Source organism: Grus americana, chromosome 23, assembly GCF_028858705.1.
Source record: "Grus americana isolate bGruAme1 chromosome 23, bGruAme1.mat, whole genome shotgun sequence".
In the NCBI taxonomy this organism is placed as follows: Eukaryota; Metazoa; Chordata; class Aves; order Gruiformes; family Gruidae; genus Grus; species Grus americana.
Genome location: NC_072874.1, coordinates 4,866,767 through 4,886,687, shown reverse-complemented (window position 1 = coordinate 4,886,687; position 19,921 = coordinate 4,866,767). Strand labels below are relative to the sequence as shown.

Genomic DNA, 19,921 nt, shown 5'->3' with positions numbered 1-19,921 from the left:
TATTTCAGTTGCAATTTTTAAATCTTCCATTAGAAATAATAAAGCTCCGTGGTAGAATTGTATCATATGAAAGAAGGCATGGTGTTTAATCCAATACACTAACTTTCTTTCAAACTGTATTGTTGTTGCAGCTGATAAATTTCAAAGTCTGTCTGATATAAATATGTTTAATATCTCTCGGTCATTAACATTAATTTTTTTCCCCGTGCTTTGCTGATGGAGGGTCACTGCTTTTCCCTATCACATTGACAGGTAGCAAAACCTGGGCAGCCAAAGACTTGGTTGATGTTATAACTAACTTCTAAGTTCAGGAAAAGCCCTGAAATTTTGTAATAACAAATCTTCATATTTGGTTCTGTCTGCAGAAAGGAGTCTATTTTGTGCATAGGGGATCCATTTTGCTTTTTCATCTGATTCTATCACAAAAAGTATTTTAGTTCTTGGCTTGTGAGTAACTTCTTACTTTCTACATCTGGTGATGGATCATAAATCTTTAAAGCTCTTAATCAGTCCTTTGCAATGAGTTTTTTAAAGTCATGTTTTGCAACTCAAATTAACCAAGTGACTTGTAAAAACTAGTTGTCTTCTAGATGCTTGCCTATTGTCCATTAGGACACTATTCATGCATTTTCAAATATTGGTTTGAAATTAGGGGAGCTGACCAGTGCTTATTTAATATTCTGCTCAGGAGATGCCTTAATTACATTTGTCGATGTTGTGATACTGAAGCTAAGCCTCTGGACTTCATTTGGTGCTGAGGATTGTCTGTACATTCATGGCAGGCACTTGCATCCCAATGATTCTTCCTTTGGTTACATGCCTTTATTTTTTCTATTCAAAGGTTTCCTTAGTCCATATCAGATGAGTTCTCTGGCAATGTATGTCATATTGCACCAGCTCTGGTCTTTGGTTTTGAGGTCGTAAGTGCTAAATAAAAGATGAACAGTGAGGAGAGCTGATCTGAGTTGGGGTTCTTCAAACTGGAGAAGAGGAGGCTCCAGGGAGACTTTAGAGCACCTTCTAGTACCTAAAGGAAGGCTGGAGAGGGACTGTTTACAAGGGCATGGAGTGACAGGACCATGGGGAATGGCCTTAAGCTGAAGGAGGAGAGATTGACATTAGATCTTAGGAAGAAATTCTTCCCTGTGAGGGTGGTGAGGCACTGGCACAGGTTGCCTGGAGAAGCTGAGGCTGCCCCTGGCTCCCTGGCAGTGTTCAAGGCCAGGTTGGGTGGGGCTTTGGGCAACCTGGACTAGTGGAGGGTGTCCCTGCCCATGGCAGGGGGTTGGAACTAGATGGACTTTAAGGTCCCTTCCAACCCAGGCCAATGAATGATTCTGTGCACTGGTTCCTGTAAGTGCAGCTCGTGTGAGCAAAACAGGCTGAAGACGTGCCAGGTGTGGCAGCCAGTGGCAGATCAAGAGCTGCTTGAGAACGGCAGTGTGAGCAGTTCCTGTGAGGTGCCTCAAGGTATGGCTTTATGCTCTTAGGGTGTTGCACTTTGGTAAATGCTCACGTTCCTCCTTTTACTTTATAGTAAATGGTAGCCTTTCCATCAGAGAAAGTGAGGTAAAGTTTAATTGGATGGAGGCAGGCACACCAGTGCTGTTACTGCAGCATAACTCGTGTGCTTTGGTTGAAGTAGCATTGTTGAAATTGCCATAAAACTTGAAGACTGAGATCAGTTCTGAATCAAAGAATTGTTTCTGCTTCAAAGTGTGAATTAGCCTGGGCAGTAAACACTGCAAGGAGCAGGAAAACCCACCTGACCAACACATGGCTCAGAGGCTGGTGGTGTCACTGGAATTTCGGTTTTTTTGATCACAGGGCGGTCTGTTCAGCACCAGGCCTACTGGCGACAGATGGGGTCCACCTGTCTCAAAGGGGGAAAAGGATTCTAGCCCAGGAGTTGGCAGGGCTTGTGGAGGGGGCTTTAAACTAGATCTGAAGGGGGAAGGGGATAGAACCAGGCTTGCTAGAGATGAGCCTAGGGGCACCATGTCAGAGACAGGTTTAGACCAGTAGCCCGGCTGAAGTGTAAGTACATCACCAGTGACAAGCTATGGGAAGGCAGGCCACAATCAGTCGGGTTGTGTGCTAGTAAGATTCTTCAGTCTGCTCCACGAGGTGCTGGGTATGTGGATGCACATCTGAAATGCTTCTATACCAATGCACATAGCATGAGGAACAAGCAAGAAGAGCTGGAAGCCTTGGCTCAGTCCCAGTGCTATGACGTCATTGGCATAAGTGAAACCTGGTGGGAAGAGTCCTGTGACTGGTGTGCTGTGACGGATGGTTACAGGCTCTTCAGAAGAGACAGGCAGGGCAGGAGAGGTGGGGGGGTGGCGCTCTATGTAACAGAGGGGCTGGACTGTACAGAGCTGTCAGTCGGTAATGATACAGTTGAGAGCCTCTGGGTAACGATTAAGGGACAAGCTAATAAGGGGGATGTTGTTGTGGGAGTCTACTATAGACCACCCAGCCAGGACGACGCCACCAATGAATTATTCTTTAAGGAACTGAGACCTCTAAATCAACTGCCCTTGTCCTTATGTGGGACTTCAACTTGCCAGACGCCAACTGGGAACACCACACAGCTGATACCAGCAGGTCCAGGAGTTTCCTGAAACACCTCAATGACAACTTCCTGGTACAGCTATTTGCGCTGGTGTGGCCTCACCTCGAGCACTGTGTGCAGTTTTGGGTGCCACAGTACAAAAAGGACATAAAACTATTGGAGAGTGTCCAAAGGCAGGCAACAAAGATGGGGAAGGGTCTAGAGGGGAAGACGTATGAGGAGAGGCTGAAGTCCCTTGGTTTGTTCAGACTGGAGGAGACTGAGGGGAGACCTCATCGTGGCCTACAGCTCCCTCACGAGGGGGAGCGAGGGGGCAGGCGCTGATCTCCTCCCTCTGCTGACCAGTGACAGAACCCGAGGGAACGGCATGAAGCTGCGACAGGGGAGGTTTAGGTTGGATATCAGGAAAAGGTTCTTCACCGAGAGGGTGGTCGGGCACTGGAACAGGCTCCCCGGGGAAGTGGTCACAGCACCGAGCTTGACTGAGTTCAGGAAGTGTCTGGACAACGCTCTCAGTCATATGCTCTGATTCGGCCGGTCCTGTGGGGAGCCAGGAGTTGGACTCATGATCCTCATGGGTCCCTTCCAACTCAGGATATCCTATGATCCTATGGTGTAAAAACATATATTTTCCTTAGATGGGATGAAGTGTTGTCTTTTTCCATACCATTTTTCAAAGGAAGGTAAGATCTTGCACACTGCAAAACAAAAAGGTAGATGAGCATAAATCTACATTGGCATAATTTACTTGCAGGAAATGTCTGTTCCGGTGTAAACACAGTATGTAACTAGAGTGAAGAATTCTGAAATATACAGTGCTATCTGGAGGGATGGGCATTACGGTTAAATATTAACATGCATAAAAGCATACAGGTATTGGAAATAGTCTGCAGAGTGAAGTCTTTCTTTATGTAAGCATCTTGTGAGGGAGGGACACATTAATCCGTAGAGTAGCTAGAACCCTTACAGCAGTTACATGCACGATAGGAAATTGTGGATTGAGGTAGTATAAAACAGAATGCCCAGAGTAACCAAACTGACACTGTTTTATCCTTTTTTAGATGCTTTTACAATTTAGTTTCCTGAATGCTGAGAAGTCACATGCCAGCTTTTAAGACAATCTAGTATCGTTAATCTGCTGTAAGTTTTACTTTCCAAAGATAAAGGAGGAAATTTGTAATTTATGGCAGAAAGACTAACTTCTTTTTTTCTTTCAAATCTTCATTTATAATAAAGGTTTGAAGAAAAATGGCTCTATATATTCTGCACAACAAAGGATTCAGAAGGATAGTCAGCTCTGACAGGAGGGATACTTGTAGAAATGAGACCATAAGCTTGAGGCAACATACATCAGTTTATGAATCCTCCTGTCCTGGTATTTATCAACAACTATTAAAAGAGTCTTAACCTTATCTGCAAAGGCACCATGAGTTGGTTTTTTTAAAAAAAATAAAGTAGCTTTCTGAATTTAAGACAGTTTCACTGAAAAACTTGCTATTTTCCTGACCTTTGAAAATCTTACTGTTACTCTTCTTAACTTGCAAAGTCTTTCTTCATTCTCCCTAATGTGGCCAGTGCATGGCTGGGAACTGGCAGAGAACTGAAGATAAAGCAGTTCCTTTGCCTGAATGCCTAAACCTTTCTCTAGTTAGTTCTGGTCCTAAAGCATAGTTCTCTTGTGATGACACTTTTTGTTGTTTTTTCTTCTTTTCCCTTTTTTTTAAAAAGCTGGATCTCCACCAGTCAACGCTCAGGCCTTGCGTTCAACCCTTCCAATTGTGTAGCTCTGCGTCTAAGTACCCTGTGCTTAGTGACCATAATTGTTTTCTGTCACTTTTCTGAGGGGTACAGCCAGCACGTCCTACAATATGTTATATAATGGCATAGGGAACAGGTAATAGTAACAATGAAAGCATTAGCCAGGTTTTGAGAATTGTACTGGTTAAAATTATTCTTGGAAGTACTCATAATAAGCAAAATCCTTTGAAACTTGTCTAATGTAAAGTATGTGTCAAGATAATCTGTTTTACTACTGAACCAGTTTTCCTTGCAGAGGATTGAATGTTATAACAAGATTCAAGGTTTTGTGTGCCTAATTCTAGCCCACTAAAACCTAAAATTTTCCAACTCAGCAATACATACTTCATTGTCAGAGCAATCATGCGATGCATGCCATCACTGGGTGCCCTGGAGTGACTTACTGTTGCTATGTAATAGACCTTTGTTGTGGTAGGACAAAGACTTATTGATAAATTGCCTATAAAAAGTGGCTTTGGAATATTACTTTATTGTCAGTGAAGTCTCTATGTACTTATGTCTTTCCTTACAACACCTGCAATACAATAAAGATTCATAGTTCCTGGTTGCATTTGGCTCGCTATAGCGCTACACGGTGAGATACAAGCAATAAACTGGAAGATGACTACAATTAATTAGCTATGTATTGTAGAAGAAGGAAAAAATAATAAAGAACAGAGAACAATATTGACATTGGAAAACTGCCATCAAAAGGTGTGGCTGCTCAGACGAATATGATTAGCTACCCTTTGCTTGACTGTTAAGAGCAGTTGGATCATCTTCAGTGTGAAATAGCTTATTTTGTTGTCTGAAATCTTGTTTTGATATGTTTTGTGAGCAGCTGTTAGAGGACATGACAAGTAAATAGGTTAGTTGACTTCATAAATGTGCAAATTTCACTGTAATAAAATCCTCATTATGTCTGCAGCAACAAAAATCATTGAAAGGTGCAAGTATTTTTAAAAAAACAACACTCAAACAACAAAAACCCACAACCAAAGTGGTGCAGAAGTCCATGCATACCTTCCCAGTATATGAAGCGAATCTAAATATTCTGAGGATGCTCATTTTTGTGCGTTATATGGACACACCTTAGGATATCTGGACTTTGAGAGCAAAGGAGTGTTCCTGCAAGATGACACTAGGTTTGACTGTAAGCTTGTTAAGGCTTTGGAGGAGTTAGTGATGTGAAGACTGCACAGGCAATGAAATCCATTAATTGTTACCGAGTCTGTCTTTAAATAAAGTCCTTTCAGTAATTGTGAGCATCTGTAGATGGCAGAGTCCTACCTTCTAATTAATGATCTGTTCTCTTTTGCAGGCTGGCAGTGATGGTGAAAGCATAGGAAACTGTCCTTTTTCGCAGAGGCTGTTCATGATTCTTTGGCTGAAGGGAGTGGTGTTTAGTGTCACAACAGTTGATCTGAAGAGGTAAGAAATACTTGGTTTATCTGACAAGCAAGAGTACAGTACGCTTGATGTAACAAATGGGTTTCGGGGGCTTCTAAATCTTGCGTGGCTTATTTTTTGTAATTAAAAATGAAATCTGTCCTCATGAATATTAAAAGACAACCTTGATGTAAGTGGTGCATTCGTTGATGGTTATTTATAAGTATCTGTAACCAAAAACAACTTGTCCAATAAATTCTCTTGAATTTGTTAAATGATGCTCTTCTCCTGTAAAGCTAATAGTTGATATGAAGTTTCTTATAACTGAATACTGAATCTTACTAACTTAACATTGAGACCCCGCAAGTGAAGACTGCTAGATGGGTATTTTATATCAACCAATCTTTGACCAAATCTCCAATGATTATTGGATAACTGTCACAAATAATGTGCAACCTACTCTTCTTTTTAAAGATTTCAAGATAATATTGCTTATTATGCAATAAAGAATTAAAACAATGTGAAAATAGCTGTCCACGAGTGAAATAGAAGTGAAATGGGTAGGAATAAAATGTAAAATATTCTGCCTTTTTATAGTGTTAGCCAAGTATGTCATGATGCTGCGTGTCACCTAAATTGCAACATCTCCATCTATGAAATGAATACCTTAGTGGGTGAGATGTGAACCCAGGAGTCTTAATTTGCTAAGGTTGGGTGTACTTTAGAAGTGGTAATGCTAAATTCAGCAGAGGCCTTGTATTTGTGTTTGGTGTGAAGTAATGTTTTCACAACACTAATGTAATGTTAGTCACTGAACTCTCTGGAGAGAGGAGTGACTGCCAGTGCTTGCAAACCTTATTTTCAGAAATAAAGCCAATAGAAATGTACAGTGTTCTCCCATGAATCAAGTGTAAAATGGGTAAGAAAGAAATCACCCTGCTAGACTTAAGCTCTTCTTGTAATTTTTTTTTTTAAGAAGGTGGTGACTTGTTTCAGTGCTGGCAACTAGTGTTAAATATTTCCATGTGTAGTAAGGCTGAGGCAGACTACTTGAACAGAGAGGGGGGGAAAAAGCAGCTTTTGTCAACTGGGTGTACATTTGTAGCAGCTCAAAGATTTTTCTCTGGCCAGTGTGGGATTTTACTGCAAATATAATTGTTGCTGCCAGCACACATAAACCAAATATATCATGTCTGCCATTTAGCACTGCATGTGGTTTGTGGAAGCCTCAGGAGTAGAGCTTGTGCTTGTGTAGTGTTTGTAGTTTTAGACTTCCTTTACTTTTAATGATGGTGTTATTTAACCTATTGCAGTTACTGGGGTGGGGGGGAGATGAGAAGAAGGTTAAAGAGACATTTTATAGTTGGATGCATTTTTACTGCTGAACCAGCCTGAGAGATGTCATTAAAATGCCAAAGATGCCTGATGAATTGGCTTTATTTGTGTCCCTTTGGCAACTTTGAGTTAATTGAATGTAAGACTAACTTTTGGAATATAAATTGGTTGCAGATGTTTAAAATTGTCCTTTCTTACACAAGGAAAGCTTTCTTTCAGTTTTTTTATCTTGGGGAGGGAAAAACACAAAATAAGTGCAAAATTAAAAACCTGCACGGGAGTAGGCCAAATGGACTCTACTTTTTTGTTGCACACTGAACGTATTTTCTGGTAAAGGAGAAGAAGAACCACTGAAGCTAATTCAGATTTTAGTAGATGTTGATACAAACTTAATTCCTTTTAGAATTTAAAGCTTCATAAACACAAATGTAACATTCTGGATTGTCTAATACCTAGTTGTAGAGTAGTGTAACTTACAGAATGTCAAATTCAGCAAAGTGCTCAAATGGAAAAGTTTTATACCAGATGGTGTTTTTTCCCCTGTAAGCATTACTGGAGTGATAATAGGTGCTAGGTGTTGCCTTGATACTTCTAATACTGTCACAAGAAACTGCTTTTACAAGTATGTTATTCAAGCCAATTACCCTCTCTTCTTTTTGTTGCTGTTAAAGACACAAACTTGCTGAAGAGCTAGGTAGTAATGGCTTTAAGCATCTGAATTTATTTTGCTAGCAAAAAAAAAGGGGGGGGAGGGTCTTGCAGCCCATGCTTCTGCCTCATAGTGTAATTTCTGCACAACAGTAGTAAGGCAAGCTCTGTTTGTGAGGCTTAAAAGGTCACTGTTGGGTACAAAAGTTCACCAGTAAGGAACTTGGGACACAGGAAAAACTGAGTCTGATTTGACTGACTCATGTCAAGTATTTTTCCCCTCCATAATTGCATTGGATATCATACTGTGCTAATGAAAGAACATTTTGCAGTTCTCAGTTCTACTCTTAAGACACAAAAATATGCGCATAGGCAAACGAAGTGGGACGTACCGCCCTTTCAAAGAAATCATGCCTTTCTTGCTTCTGTTTAGTCAGACAGAGGCTTTATTCTTTCCCTTTTCAGAAGCAGCATTTCAGTGCTCAGAGATTTGACTTGTTCTGGTGACTAGAGCAGAGTTGCAGTACATAAACCATTTGTTGGGCTTGTAACAACATTCAAGGCCAGCTTGCATTCAGTTAAGTTTTGAAATCCTATTTTAAACATCTTGATTGTGTGGTTTTTGCAATTATGTTGACAGACAAAGATTAAATAAAGAGATTAGTAAATATTAAAGACTGCCCAGAGGTGAATGCAACTTCAGCAGTGTAACATACTGCTTAGGAACTGGAGACGGGGTTTTTTATTGCTGGCTTTTTTTTTTTTCCCTCATGTTACTCTTCAGACACTCATTGCAGTACTTGCATAATTTCTAAATCACTGTAGAGCACATTACATTTGCGGGCTAGTTTTTGTCTGATCTCCAAGAAATTACTTGAGTGCTAATTGCTATTCTGGTTTGTGGCAAAGCCATGAAATGTTTATACCTTAACGCTGGTGTTAAAGAGCTTGCCCACTTAATTAGCTAGTGGTGGCCAGATCTTTAACTATGTGGCCCTACCTCCAAATGCCCCCCATAAACTTTGGGGCAGGTACTAGCTCTCATGGAATTGTTTTGAGTGGTTATAGAAGGTTTTGGGGGCTTCTTTTGTTTGTTTTTGGTTTTTTTAAGAAGCTGTCCAGTTTTATCTCTGAAGTAAACTTCAGTATAATATTTTTAATTACCTTCTTGTTTGACTATTAAGGGAAGTTGTACTCTTGGCCCTTTAAGGATATTTCTGTGTACTCTTGGTGCTCTAAAGGCTGTGGCTTGTATGTGGTAAACCAGGGTTTGTTTATGACCTACTGGCAAGAGCAGCAAACTGGAAATCAAACCCTGTGTTATGTTTGGGCTTTGGCTGTGGGATGTTAATCTCTGCTTTCTTTTTTTTTTTTTTTGAAAGATACAGGTGGTCTGACTGGAGTGGCAAGAGGGGTTAATAAAATGCTCTGGGATCCTTCAGATGCACTCTGATTCTTTGGAAAACTTTTTTGGTTAGTCATTAGACTAGTCTGTTTCTGAAATAAAATCTTTCCTTTGATAGTATTACTGCAAATCCGGTGGTCTTGCCCATGTTTGTTTTTAAAATAACATTCCTTTTGAGGAATTTTATCTAGCAAACATGCAAAATTGGAAGTGAGCCACAATGACTTCCTGTAATTGTTGCCGGTTACAAAGCTGTATTTAAATGAAGTGTTAAGCTACTTAAAGCATTAACAGATGACAGACTTTAAATCCTAAAAGCAATAGGGTGATGGCAACTACTAGTTAGAAATAACTTCTTGGAAGCTTAAAAATTGAAAATGGTTAAATTCTTATATTAACAAGACTTCTGTCACCTGGCTAAAAGCAGGGTGCTTAATGTTCTTAAGTATAAAAATCAGTTTTCTCATTCAGTTTTACATATCTGTCATAAGTACACTTGAGCACTATACTGTTGCTGCTTGCCCTGCTTAAAAGGTTCAGCAGTGGGCAGGACATGAAATTCTGGCATGGGTTTTTAATTTTGTAAGAAATGGAAAGCAACATTTTCACAGGACAAACTCTTAAACTGTGCTTACGAGTCGGCATGCTATCCCTGAAAATACTGCTTTCTGAATGTTTGTGTATATTACTAATCTAGTTTCCCTGTCCAGTACAGTCAGAAGCCTTTCTTGAACTGTAGTTCCAGTATCCAGTAAATCCAGTTCCTGGATGCCTGGTGCTGGCTCAGAAATGCGGCCACGTTGCGCAAAGCACAAACCCAGTTCAAGGGTTAGGGTCCGGTTTGGATTTGTTCAAACAGTAACGAAGGGGCAACTTTGTCTTGGCAAACTTTCTGCTGGATCAGGTATCGTTTGTTGTTCCTCGTCCAGCATAACGCTATCAAAAGGTGGTGGTCATCCTGTAGCATGTGCTCTGGTCAGCCTGACAGAAATGTAATTGTACAGTCACGCGTCATCTGGATCGTGGGTACTGTCGGATGGTAGTGCACAGGGATGGTCTGAGGAACTAGGAATTGCAGACTGTCCTCTAAAATGTGGAGAGGGTCTTGGAGAAGTTAGACTGCGTCCTTCTGAGCAGTCATCCCGGACTGTAGTCAGTAGCTTCATCAGAGGGAAGTTTTAAGTGCTGCTACTGAAGAAGTGCCAAGCAGTACCGTAATTTTATTTCTGCTTGCACTGAGACAGTTGCACTAGCATGGGACTAACTAATACCATGATGATTTACTGGGGAAAAATTGGGTGCAGCTTTTTAGATGATGCTTTGGATTTTATAGCTTGTAATGGATCCACATCTCATTATTGACTTCAACTTGGCATCTGAATCTGCTGATGAGGCAGAGGTGAGAGCTTTACATTAAAGAGTAAGTTAGGCATTTGGGGGTGAATGAGTGGGTAGGTGTATATGTGCAGCTGCAATATAGGCTTCTAAAGAAATGCCTGCAGTGTTGTTCCTTGTTACTACAGCATCAAGGCACAACTAGAGGAGAGAGAAGCCAATTGCTTATAAAATAAACTGGCTTAGCTTGATAAGGGTTAGTATGAAAGGAGCTGGAGCGAACAGCGAGAGGTATTGCCAAAACTGACTTAAGATTTAGAAATGTCTGAGGATTTTAGCTTGATGCTGTTTCTCCAGTGTCTCGTCATACTAAGGTCAGGGATTCTCCTCCCTTTGCCCAAGTGTCCTGCTCTTATTTGTAAATAGTTTTTTCACCAGAGGAAGCATTGTTTTAAAACATGATTTTTAAATATTTGTTAACTTGTCCAGAACCAGATTCTGTGTGCACATAATAAATGGTTTATATGCACTGCTCTATCTCAGACTTGCTTATTTCTGGAGAAGCTCTGTGTAAAGGGGGAGGATTATTGCTGATCGCAGATTACGCTATATATAAACCCTGTACTGCAGATCTTGGGAAAGAGAGTGTTTGTGTGGTATATGTATATTCCCTCTGCTAGTCAGCATTATATTGACTTGAGAAAAAACATAGCCAGAGGTAGGGGGAAGCAGTTGTTTTTAAATACTTGAAATTAATTGTTACCAAGTATATATTCAAAATACTAATCAAGCTGTAAACTCACTTTTTAAAAAGAAAACTGGTGATATCTTTTTAAAACTGCAAGAACGTGAAAACCTCAGGCAGTACTTTTGTGACTGTAGCAGTGAAAGTCAGGGTCATGGATGTCCTATGCTTACTTTTGTATTGGTTTGTATTTCACCCTAGAAAACCAGCAGACCTTCAAAATTTGGCTCCAGGCACTCATCCGCCCTTCATAACTTACAATGGTGAAGTGAAAACAGATGTGAATAAGATTGAAGAGTTCCTGGAAGATGTTTTGGCTCCACCCAAGTAGGTGTTAAAATGCTAATTTGTCACCTTAGGTTAGATGGAGTGTTCTCAAAGGGGGTTTCTGCACTAACTAAGATGTTATTGACGTGGCATCAGTAAACTGAGGATGAGACATTGAAAATAGCTTGGAGTTCTTGCTTGTTGTACCTTTCTTCCCTCCAGCTCCCTCATCTTTATATTAAACATATAAAAATGTTTTATTTTAAAGATTATTTTTAAATTGTCCTTTGCACAATCCTGTCATTCTTCCTGACTTTTCTTTTTGGTGACTGGGCCAGGCCATTCTGATGATGTGTCCAAATAATGTAAATGAAGATAAGCTTGGCATACAAAACTTAGTCTTGACTCTGTAATAAACTATTGAGGGAATCTGTTTTAAGGAGATGAGCGGTCTCCTTTTGGAGACTTGTATTTGCAGTCATTCTTCTAGAAGTAAGGTGTTATTTAAGTCTTCAAGAATTTGTAATTTCTTGTTCTTACCAGGAATATCAGTGAACTTTGTATTTAATGTTAAATTATTTTCATTATTCCTTCCAGCTTTCTATAAGCAGAGGGACAGTTGATAATTGTATAGTGTCAGTGATTACTAAATGCAACTTAAAAATTATTTTTTTAAAAATTAATTCCTTCATACCAGGCATAAGATGAGTCCTGGAGATTGATTATTTAGTATTTGGAAATTATGGTGGAAATTACTGAACACTTTTAAAAATAATTAGATTACACAGCATGAATATGAGAAATGTGTTCAAGTTTTCTCTAAACTGTTGGCTTTCTTCTCCCTCAACTGGCAGGCAGTGGTAAAATGCAGACACTGCCTTTAGCAGACTGAGCTGTTTTGTCTTTTTGGTGTGGCAAGACTTTACTTTTTTGTTCAAAGATTTGGAGTCCATCTTATTCTGGGACAGCTGATATTAATTTAAATGAAAAAAATTAATGTCCAAATGTCCAGTGAGCAGAGAATTGGCAAGAGTATTTAATTTGTTAGCTGTTCGATCCCTAACTATATTCTCATTTACAGAACTGTGACCTGCCCCCTTGGCAGCACTGCTGTGTAAGGGAGCTTGCTCTGGTGACCCTGGACTGTGTCAGACATTCTGCGCTTGAAACAAATGCCCAATTTAGAAAGCAGAGAGATACGCTTTGGTATTCCTCTGAAAAGTGATTAAAAATGTTGGGTTTAAAAATCTTAACTTAAATGGAAGTGTGTGATATTGCACTTAAGAAGCAAATCTTCCACATTAATCTGAAAGCGGATAAATTGGTAAATGTACATGATGTAGAATCTTTTTTTTTTTTTTTTTAAAAGGGCCGTTTTGTGCTAGTTAATATATGATGAGCATCATTCTGCTAAATGTGCTGTAGGTCTACTCCTTTCTACTTTTTAGGTACCTAAAACTTTCACCAAAGCATCCAGAATCAAACACTGCTGGAATGGATATATTTGCCAAATTTTCTGCATTTATCAAAAATTCTAGACCAGAAGCTAATGAAGGTAGGTTCCTTGGGGGCCGGTAGCTGTGCACACATCGTTTCAATGTCTTGTGTTTTGCAGAGCAGCTTTACTGTGAAGTGTCTCACTGACAAATTTTGCTGCATGTTGATGGACACTTGAGTCTCATGAATTAATCCTGTGATTTAAAGTTAGTGGTCAGAGACAGATTTCAACACTTCCAAAGAGAATTTCAATTAGTGTTCAATTAGCACTTCAGTAGGGTATGCATGGTTTGTAAATATCCGTGGCATTGAAACTTCTCTACACAACAGTCATTCCAAACTCTTGAACTCAGTAGAAATGATTTTAAACTTCAGAACCAAATCCCATGCAGAGTGTCTGTCATGCCCCACTGGATGAGTTTCCATGCGTTTGCTGCGAGGCCTTTCTGCACCCTTGATTATTTGACCTTTCTAGGATTGAGGGCTCCCATTCAGAGGTCTGAGTTAAGCTTAGTTTGTCACTTTATTTAAAGGATTAAGACCTTTCTGTGTGGAGAGAAGGTGAGAGATAAATAAGAGAAAGAATGCACAATTAGACCTTTAAATAGTTTAGTACAAATCTTTTGTCCTCAATGTTCTTGGAGGGAAAACTTGAGTCAGGGAATCAGAACGTCTTTCTGCTGTCTTTCAAATGGAGAGATGCAAAATACTTAAACAGCCAAGAAATACTTTTCCATTTTGTGGGGCGTGCTGCCCTCTGCTGCTGTGTTCCACAAACCTCCTCGGCCATCTGTGTGTTTAGTCGTGGCTGTTAGCTGAGCATGTGACATTAAACAGATTACATTTAAATGAATATAATAGCTTAATTCTAATTAGTGTAAGCTCGTTAGGAGTAGTCTTAAGAAACTGACATAAGCCACTTTTTAAACCAAAAATAAACATTTGTGTACAGTTCTATTTTAAATTAGTGCAAACTACTAATAAATATAATAAACCAGCTTTTAAATAACCTGCATCTGTGTGATATTTAAAGGGATTCTAGTTCAGTTTCAGTGTTACTAGTGACCACGAAGGCAGCTCCCAGCAGGAGTGTTGCCACAAAAAGTGAACAACGGTTAAAAATCTTCCAGCATATGCTCTGTTCTGGGTAGTACAGTGATGTGGATTATGTTTTTTCAGATCTGCTGCTAGTACCAATATTCTAAATGATAATTTGCTTTGAAATTTGTGTGCTGTGGTTTGGCTTTCTTTTTTGTTCTTAAAACTGTTCCTTCTTCTGTAGCCTTAGAACGTGGCCTCTTGAAAACCCTTCAGAAACTGGATGAGTATCTGAACTCTCCTCTTCCTGATGAGATAGATGAAAATAGCATGGAGGATATTACAGTTTCTACTCGCAAGTTTTTGGATGGCAATGAGATGACATTAGCAGACTGCAACCTGCTACCTAAACTACACATTGTCAAGGTAAAGGACTTCTATGTTATGTGATAACGAAGGACAAAATGCTTATGGTTTATGACATTCTAGAGTCCAACTCATTTCAACCATGTGTAAGGTCCTGTGTAAGTTTAACTACAGTATTAACAGTACATGAAATTGCGTAAGATTTATGTAATTCACAAGGGCTTTAGAGATAGAACAGTTGAAATCAGCGGAGGTGTGAACCAGTAGACAAGCTGGGTGGCAGGTGATGAAATGGCACAAAACACTGACCCATGTGGTCACAGGAAGTTGCAAGGCTTAAAAGAATGAGGTGGAAGAAAGAAGGTGAACATCATGTAGCCAGTAAATTTTTGAAGTGGATGCCTTCTCACATCTGTAGAGAAAACTGCTCTATTAGCACTAAAGTAAATGAGACAATGTTTAATACGAGGATTGTATTAAAAAAAAAAGTCTGAAGTCTAGAAAGAGGTAGCCTTCGATAACTACAGGAGTGAGGATGTGCCTGTATCATCATGGTTTGATTTCTTTTCACTGTCTCCAGTGATCTTTGTCAGTTTTGTACTGCAGATGGAGCCACAGATTAAGTTTTTGCCTGGGTGCAGAAGTATTTACTTTGAGGACAGTAGTACAAACCAAGCGAGGCAGTATGCTGCCAGGTCCAGGCACATCCCAGAGGGGCAGGTTCTACAGACTGTAGAAGTGACTCTGTATGTGTTGGCAGGATATCTTAACAAGAGAGTGACAAGGGATGCAAGTGTGGTTTACATTGAACAATGTAAATTCATAATCTAATTCTTTTGTTCTAGGTGGTGGCCAAAAAATACCGCAACTTTGAGATTCCCAAGGAAATGACAGGGATTTGGAGATACCTGACGAATGCTTATAGCAGAGATGAATTCACCAATACCTGTCCTGGAGACAAAGAAATTGAAATAGCTTACAGTGATGTAGCCAAGAGACTCACTAAGTAAACAGCACTTGCAAAAGAGATGACTTCTTGCATATTCCATAACATTGCTTCTAACAGACTGCTCTTTTCATATAAGATAGCAATTTTTTTTGCATGAACTTGCAGTTATTCAAAGTTATGGTGGATAGACCAGGTACAGTAATTACCTAAAGTTTGCAGACTTAATTATAGGCTTGTTTTTCCTTACCTCCTTTCACAGCAAGTTTGAATATCATTAATGCAGTTACGTTAATATTGCACTGGGGTAACTAGATTCTTTCAGTATGAAGGGTTATCTTGCCCCTATTACTTTTCTTTGCGAACATTTGGTCCCTGTCTACGAATTGGTTTAGGATACTGTTTTGCTATATGGTACAAGGAATATTTATGTATTTTGGAATTTATTGCTTTTCCAGAAGATCTATACACAGTTGTCGTATCTGTCACATGTTGAACTGTACCTGCTTGTCTATCCTACTTACATCTATATGTAAGGGAACTTATTATCCAAAAGAGCCATTTGCAGAATATTTGGCAACAATTTTTAAAAAAAAATATTCTCTTGGATTTGAAATCACAGTAACGGTTGAGAATGAACTCAAATGTGAAACTTGGATTTGAATGACCTCAGACATCAGGGAAGTTTGAATCTAGCCTTGAGCGCTATAGCAGGAAGCTTGCAGTTCAGAGTTAGTATTTAGTTGTGTCTTCAAGAGCTGGACGAGATCAAAAAAAAAAACCCCAATTTTTTTTTTTTTAAATTGGCAACAACCTACATTTGTCCCAAATTCTGAGTTGCAGCAAACGAATAATTGTCAGGATGCTCTTTACCATTGTGAAACCAGAAGAACTGGATGCTTGCCATCTGTTCACCTTAAAAATTGCAAGTGGCTTTCTTTTTGGTAGTTAAGAGCCTTTATTTTGTATAGGTCTTTCTGGTGATATTTACTTACAAAATCTGTGCTCTCATAAACAAAGTACATGTAAACGTTAGTGTCCTAGTTGGTAAATAGCTACTGAATATGGTGAATAGCAGTGCAATGATTAGTGATGCAAGACTGACACTGATAGTTGTTAAAGTGGGAGTCTTTTGGGGAACTTTTTTAAGCTATTTCTTTCCTGAAGAAAGCTAAAGTGACCTTTAACATTTGCCTTAAATTATAGTATGCATTTTTTCCTGAAAGGAAATCTATTAATTACTCTTGTAAAGAAATGGTGTTTGAAATCCAATCCTTTACATTAAATTTATCCTAATTGCTTGTCTGTGCACCAGGACTGCAATTTTGCATAATCATAATCATTGCACTACTATACATAATCTTTTTACAGCAACACTGAGGAATAGCACTGCAATTTTTTTAAAAGCAATTTTCAAATATTTCTAAACCAGGGAATAGTTTTCTTGTTTAAAATTAATGACTTTGCATGAAATAAACCGCTAGGTTATTTTTAAAAGACCATCATAAACAACTCCAAAGAATGCTAGACTTATATGCCTATTTTTTTTGTAAAGATACTTTTCTATTTAACTGATTTTAGAAGCTGGAAAGTGCTATTCCTGGTAGGTTGTTCTTGGAATATTTAACATTCTGCAATAACATGGAAATGCTCACATAAACACTTTTATACACTAATTTTTTTGGTAAGCACTGGCTTTATGAAAACCAGCCTGACTTTTCTAAGCATCCTGCTTTTGCTACTTTATATACCCATGAAGTTAGTTTGACATAGCAGCAGTAGAGTAAAAAAAACCCATATTTGTGTACATGGCTTGTGGTGCCTTGTCTTGCCTTCCTAGAGCTAGAACTCCAATATAAAGGCAGTTAGCAATCCTGTTACATGTCTTTTGAAGACAAGCATAGATACACTTAGACCTTGTTATGATTTATTACAGAGGTGTTTAGGGACAGAAAGAAAATTCTGCAGAGCGACCTGGTTAGGAAAAACTTAACTGTAGCCTTTTAATAATTACTGTATTTTAGTATCACATTCTCACCCTGAATAAAGTTTCTCAGCCATAATAATCCTCTGTAGGGATTCAGTCTTTGCTACAATGTGACATCTAGAAAAAGGAATGACTTCCTTTTTTGTTAGAGAACAACATTTTTAATGACACATAGGGTAAAAACCCAACAACCCTCATTGGTTTGGTGCTCTTTGCCATCGTATAGTTAACCCTTAAAAACAAAAGTATAGGAAGCAATGTGATTGTGGGCATAGCTTTGTTAAATTTTTAACTCTGCTTTATAACCTAGATCAGGATGGCCCTTGGAAGTTGTCTGAGGTTGTAGCAATGGGGCCTTGCTCCTTCTTTTAAAAGCAAATTAGCCATTGCGTGCACACTTCAGTACACCAGGCAATTACATGCATAAGAGCATGAAAACACTTTCATGCAGTTTACTAGTGCGCGCTGCCTGCATATCAATGCACACAAATACTTCACTTGTTAAAATACCAGGCTTGTTGTCTTTTATAGATAATATATTCTCTCTACTTTTTAGGCAATCTTCAGACAATTGTAATACATTATATTCAGCATTAAGTATTTTAATGATTGTGTCTGAAAGCTTGTAAACAAAGTTAAAGCTCTTGCTGTAACTAATGGATTTCTTATCTCAGTACAATGGAGTATTGAGCGTCGGAGCCTTTCCCTTAGAGGTGTAATTCAAATGAGGACCAGGTTAGCAATTTCTAAGGCGGTTATCATATGATAGCTGTTAACTGTCCTGTGTGAAAGGAGTTGGTATCTTTTAGGCTTCCTATTTTGTTGTGTTGTGGCAGGAGCTGGCCAGGCTCTTGCTGGCTTCAGCAGAGGCCGGGAATCTAATGGAGAGCCAGCAGCTTTCACCTCTGGAGGTGATCCCTTCAGAAGAGCAGAGTGTAGCTAGGGTGGTGTGTAAAAGGCTTAGCGTCTGGTGTGGGTAGAGCACTTTCATCTGGCCCCAATCACCAGCGCTACATTAATTAAAAAAGCCCTTTCATAACTATGTAAATTCTTGACTTCTGTCAACTTGTTTACAATCTGATCTTTGAATGCATTTTTAATTTCATCAAACAGCAATTAATCTACCCCCTGTTTAAATTTAAAATGATGCTTCTAGCCCCTTCTACAATTTAAAAACAGCAGTTACCCTTTCAAGTAGGCATTCCAGTTTGCAAGTTGGTTGCATGTATTAGCATGCTGAATAACTTACTTTATTCTCAAGCTGAAATATGCTTAAATTCCTATTAAAACAGGTGACTTATGTATTTCCTGAACATAAAGGGAAAATCCATCATCTTCACCCTGGTTTTGTGTGGGAGAACAGATAATAGTATATGCATGATTTTTTTTTTCCCCCTTTAACAAAGCTTTCCTTCTTGAAGAGATTCCTTATGTGTAAGAGCTGCCTGTTGAACAGGAGGCATGTGAACTTCTGAAACGATTTCACGCACTCCAGTGCTTTCCTGTCCATCTACTGTTCACTGCTGGTTTGTGTAAATGTCCCACACGGACAGTCACAGCCATGTAGCTTGTACGTTTACATTTTCCCATAAAATTGATGTTTTTTCCGCAATGGGCATGTCTAAACTGATTGAGAGTTGCAGTTCCATGATAAGAAGAGAGATGTAATCAAGTTTTTATGCTAAAGTAGCAAATTAGCATTTCGTATCAAAGGAACACAGACATGAATAAATTGAAGATGCTTGAGCCAAACCCACTGATGCCTATCTCAATGTAGAACAAAAAGTGGCTAAGTACAGTCAACTTTTTTTTTTACTCTTTGCCACTCAGAGTACTATCTGAGCACATCCAATTAATATTTTTAGAAGAAGGCTTTATCCCAAGTGAAAAATATTTAATCTGCCTCAGAACCTGTGCCACCAACTATTACATTTTGTTTCTGGAGGGAGTGGGAGGGATGGGAGAATAGTGGAGCAGAACAGGATATCGAGACTCCCAAGACAGGACATCAAGAATTGGAGCATTGTGTGTAGAAATACTTGAAGAGTTGATAGAATTTATTGTAGTTTGCTTATGTCTTTCACTCTCTGGAACATCTTTTACAGATATACCAGTATACTGCTGGCAGCTATTGTTAAAAATAAAATTATATTTTCACTACCAAGCAGATCTTTCTCTTATTTCTGAAGGCTACAGTTCTCACATGTGTAAGCTACAACTGGAATGTGGTGTGCTAAACTACAGAAAAAAACTTTGTAGTAATTATATTCTCAATTTTTGGCCTTCTGGTTTCTTTTCAGTGGTGGTGAGATTTAGGGCAGAATATGTGTTGTTTCTAGCATTATAACTAGCTGTTGTGCCCCTTAACAAAGTTAAGAACTTGCTTAAAATTAGGAATGAGTTGAGGAATAATGACTTCTCCTACAGAAATTATGAAAAGGTTTTTTTTTTTCCTTCCAGATTTTAAGTGGAAACTCTTAAGAATATAAATTTTGGTGGCTTGCTTTTCTGTGGAATACTAGGTTTTCATAGTTAAACTGTGAAAATTGATTAAAAAGACATCAAAAAATTTCTTATGTTTGGTTCAA

The 19,921-nt window shown here is 38.9% G+C and overlaps 1 protein-coding gene across 1 annotated transcript in view; it reads left to right on the top strand.

The window, feature by feature from the left end:
- Positions 1-19,497, top strand: part of CLIC4 (chloride intracellular channel 4) — a 33,725-nt gene extending 14,228 nt beyond the window's left edge. Inside the window, exons 2-6 of the mRNA XM_054802193.1 lie at positions 5,697-5,806; positions 11,434-11,559; positions 12,948-13,054; positions 14,279-14,460; positions 15,246-19,497. Of these exons, the coding sequence (XP_054658168.1) occupies positions 5,697-5,806; positions 11,434-11,559; positions 12,948-13,054; positions 14,279-14,460; positions 15,246-15,410 (690 nt within the window). The 3' untranslated portion in view covers positions 15,411-19,497. The remainder of the gene's footprint in view (positions 1-5,696; positions 5,807-11,433; positions 11,560-12,947; positions 13,055-14,278; positions 14,461-15,245) is intronic.
- The last annotated feature ends 424 nt before the right edge of the window (positions 19,498-19,921 follow it).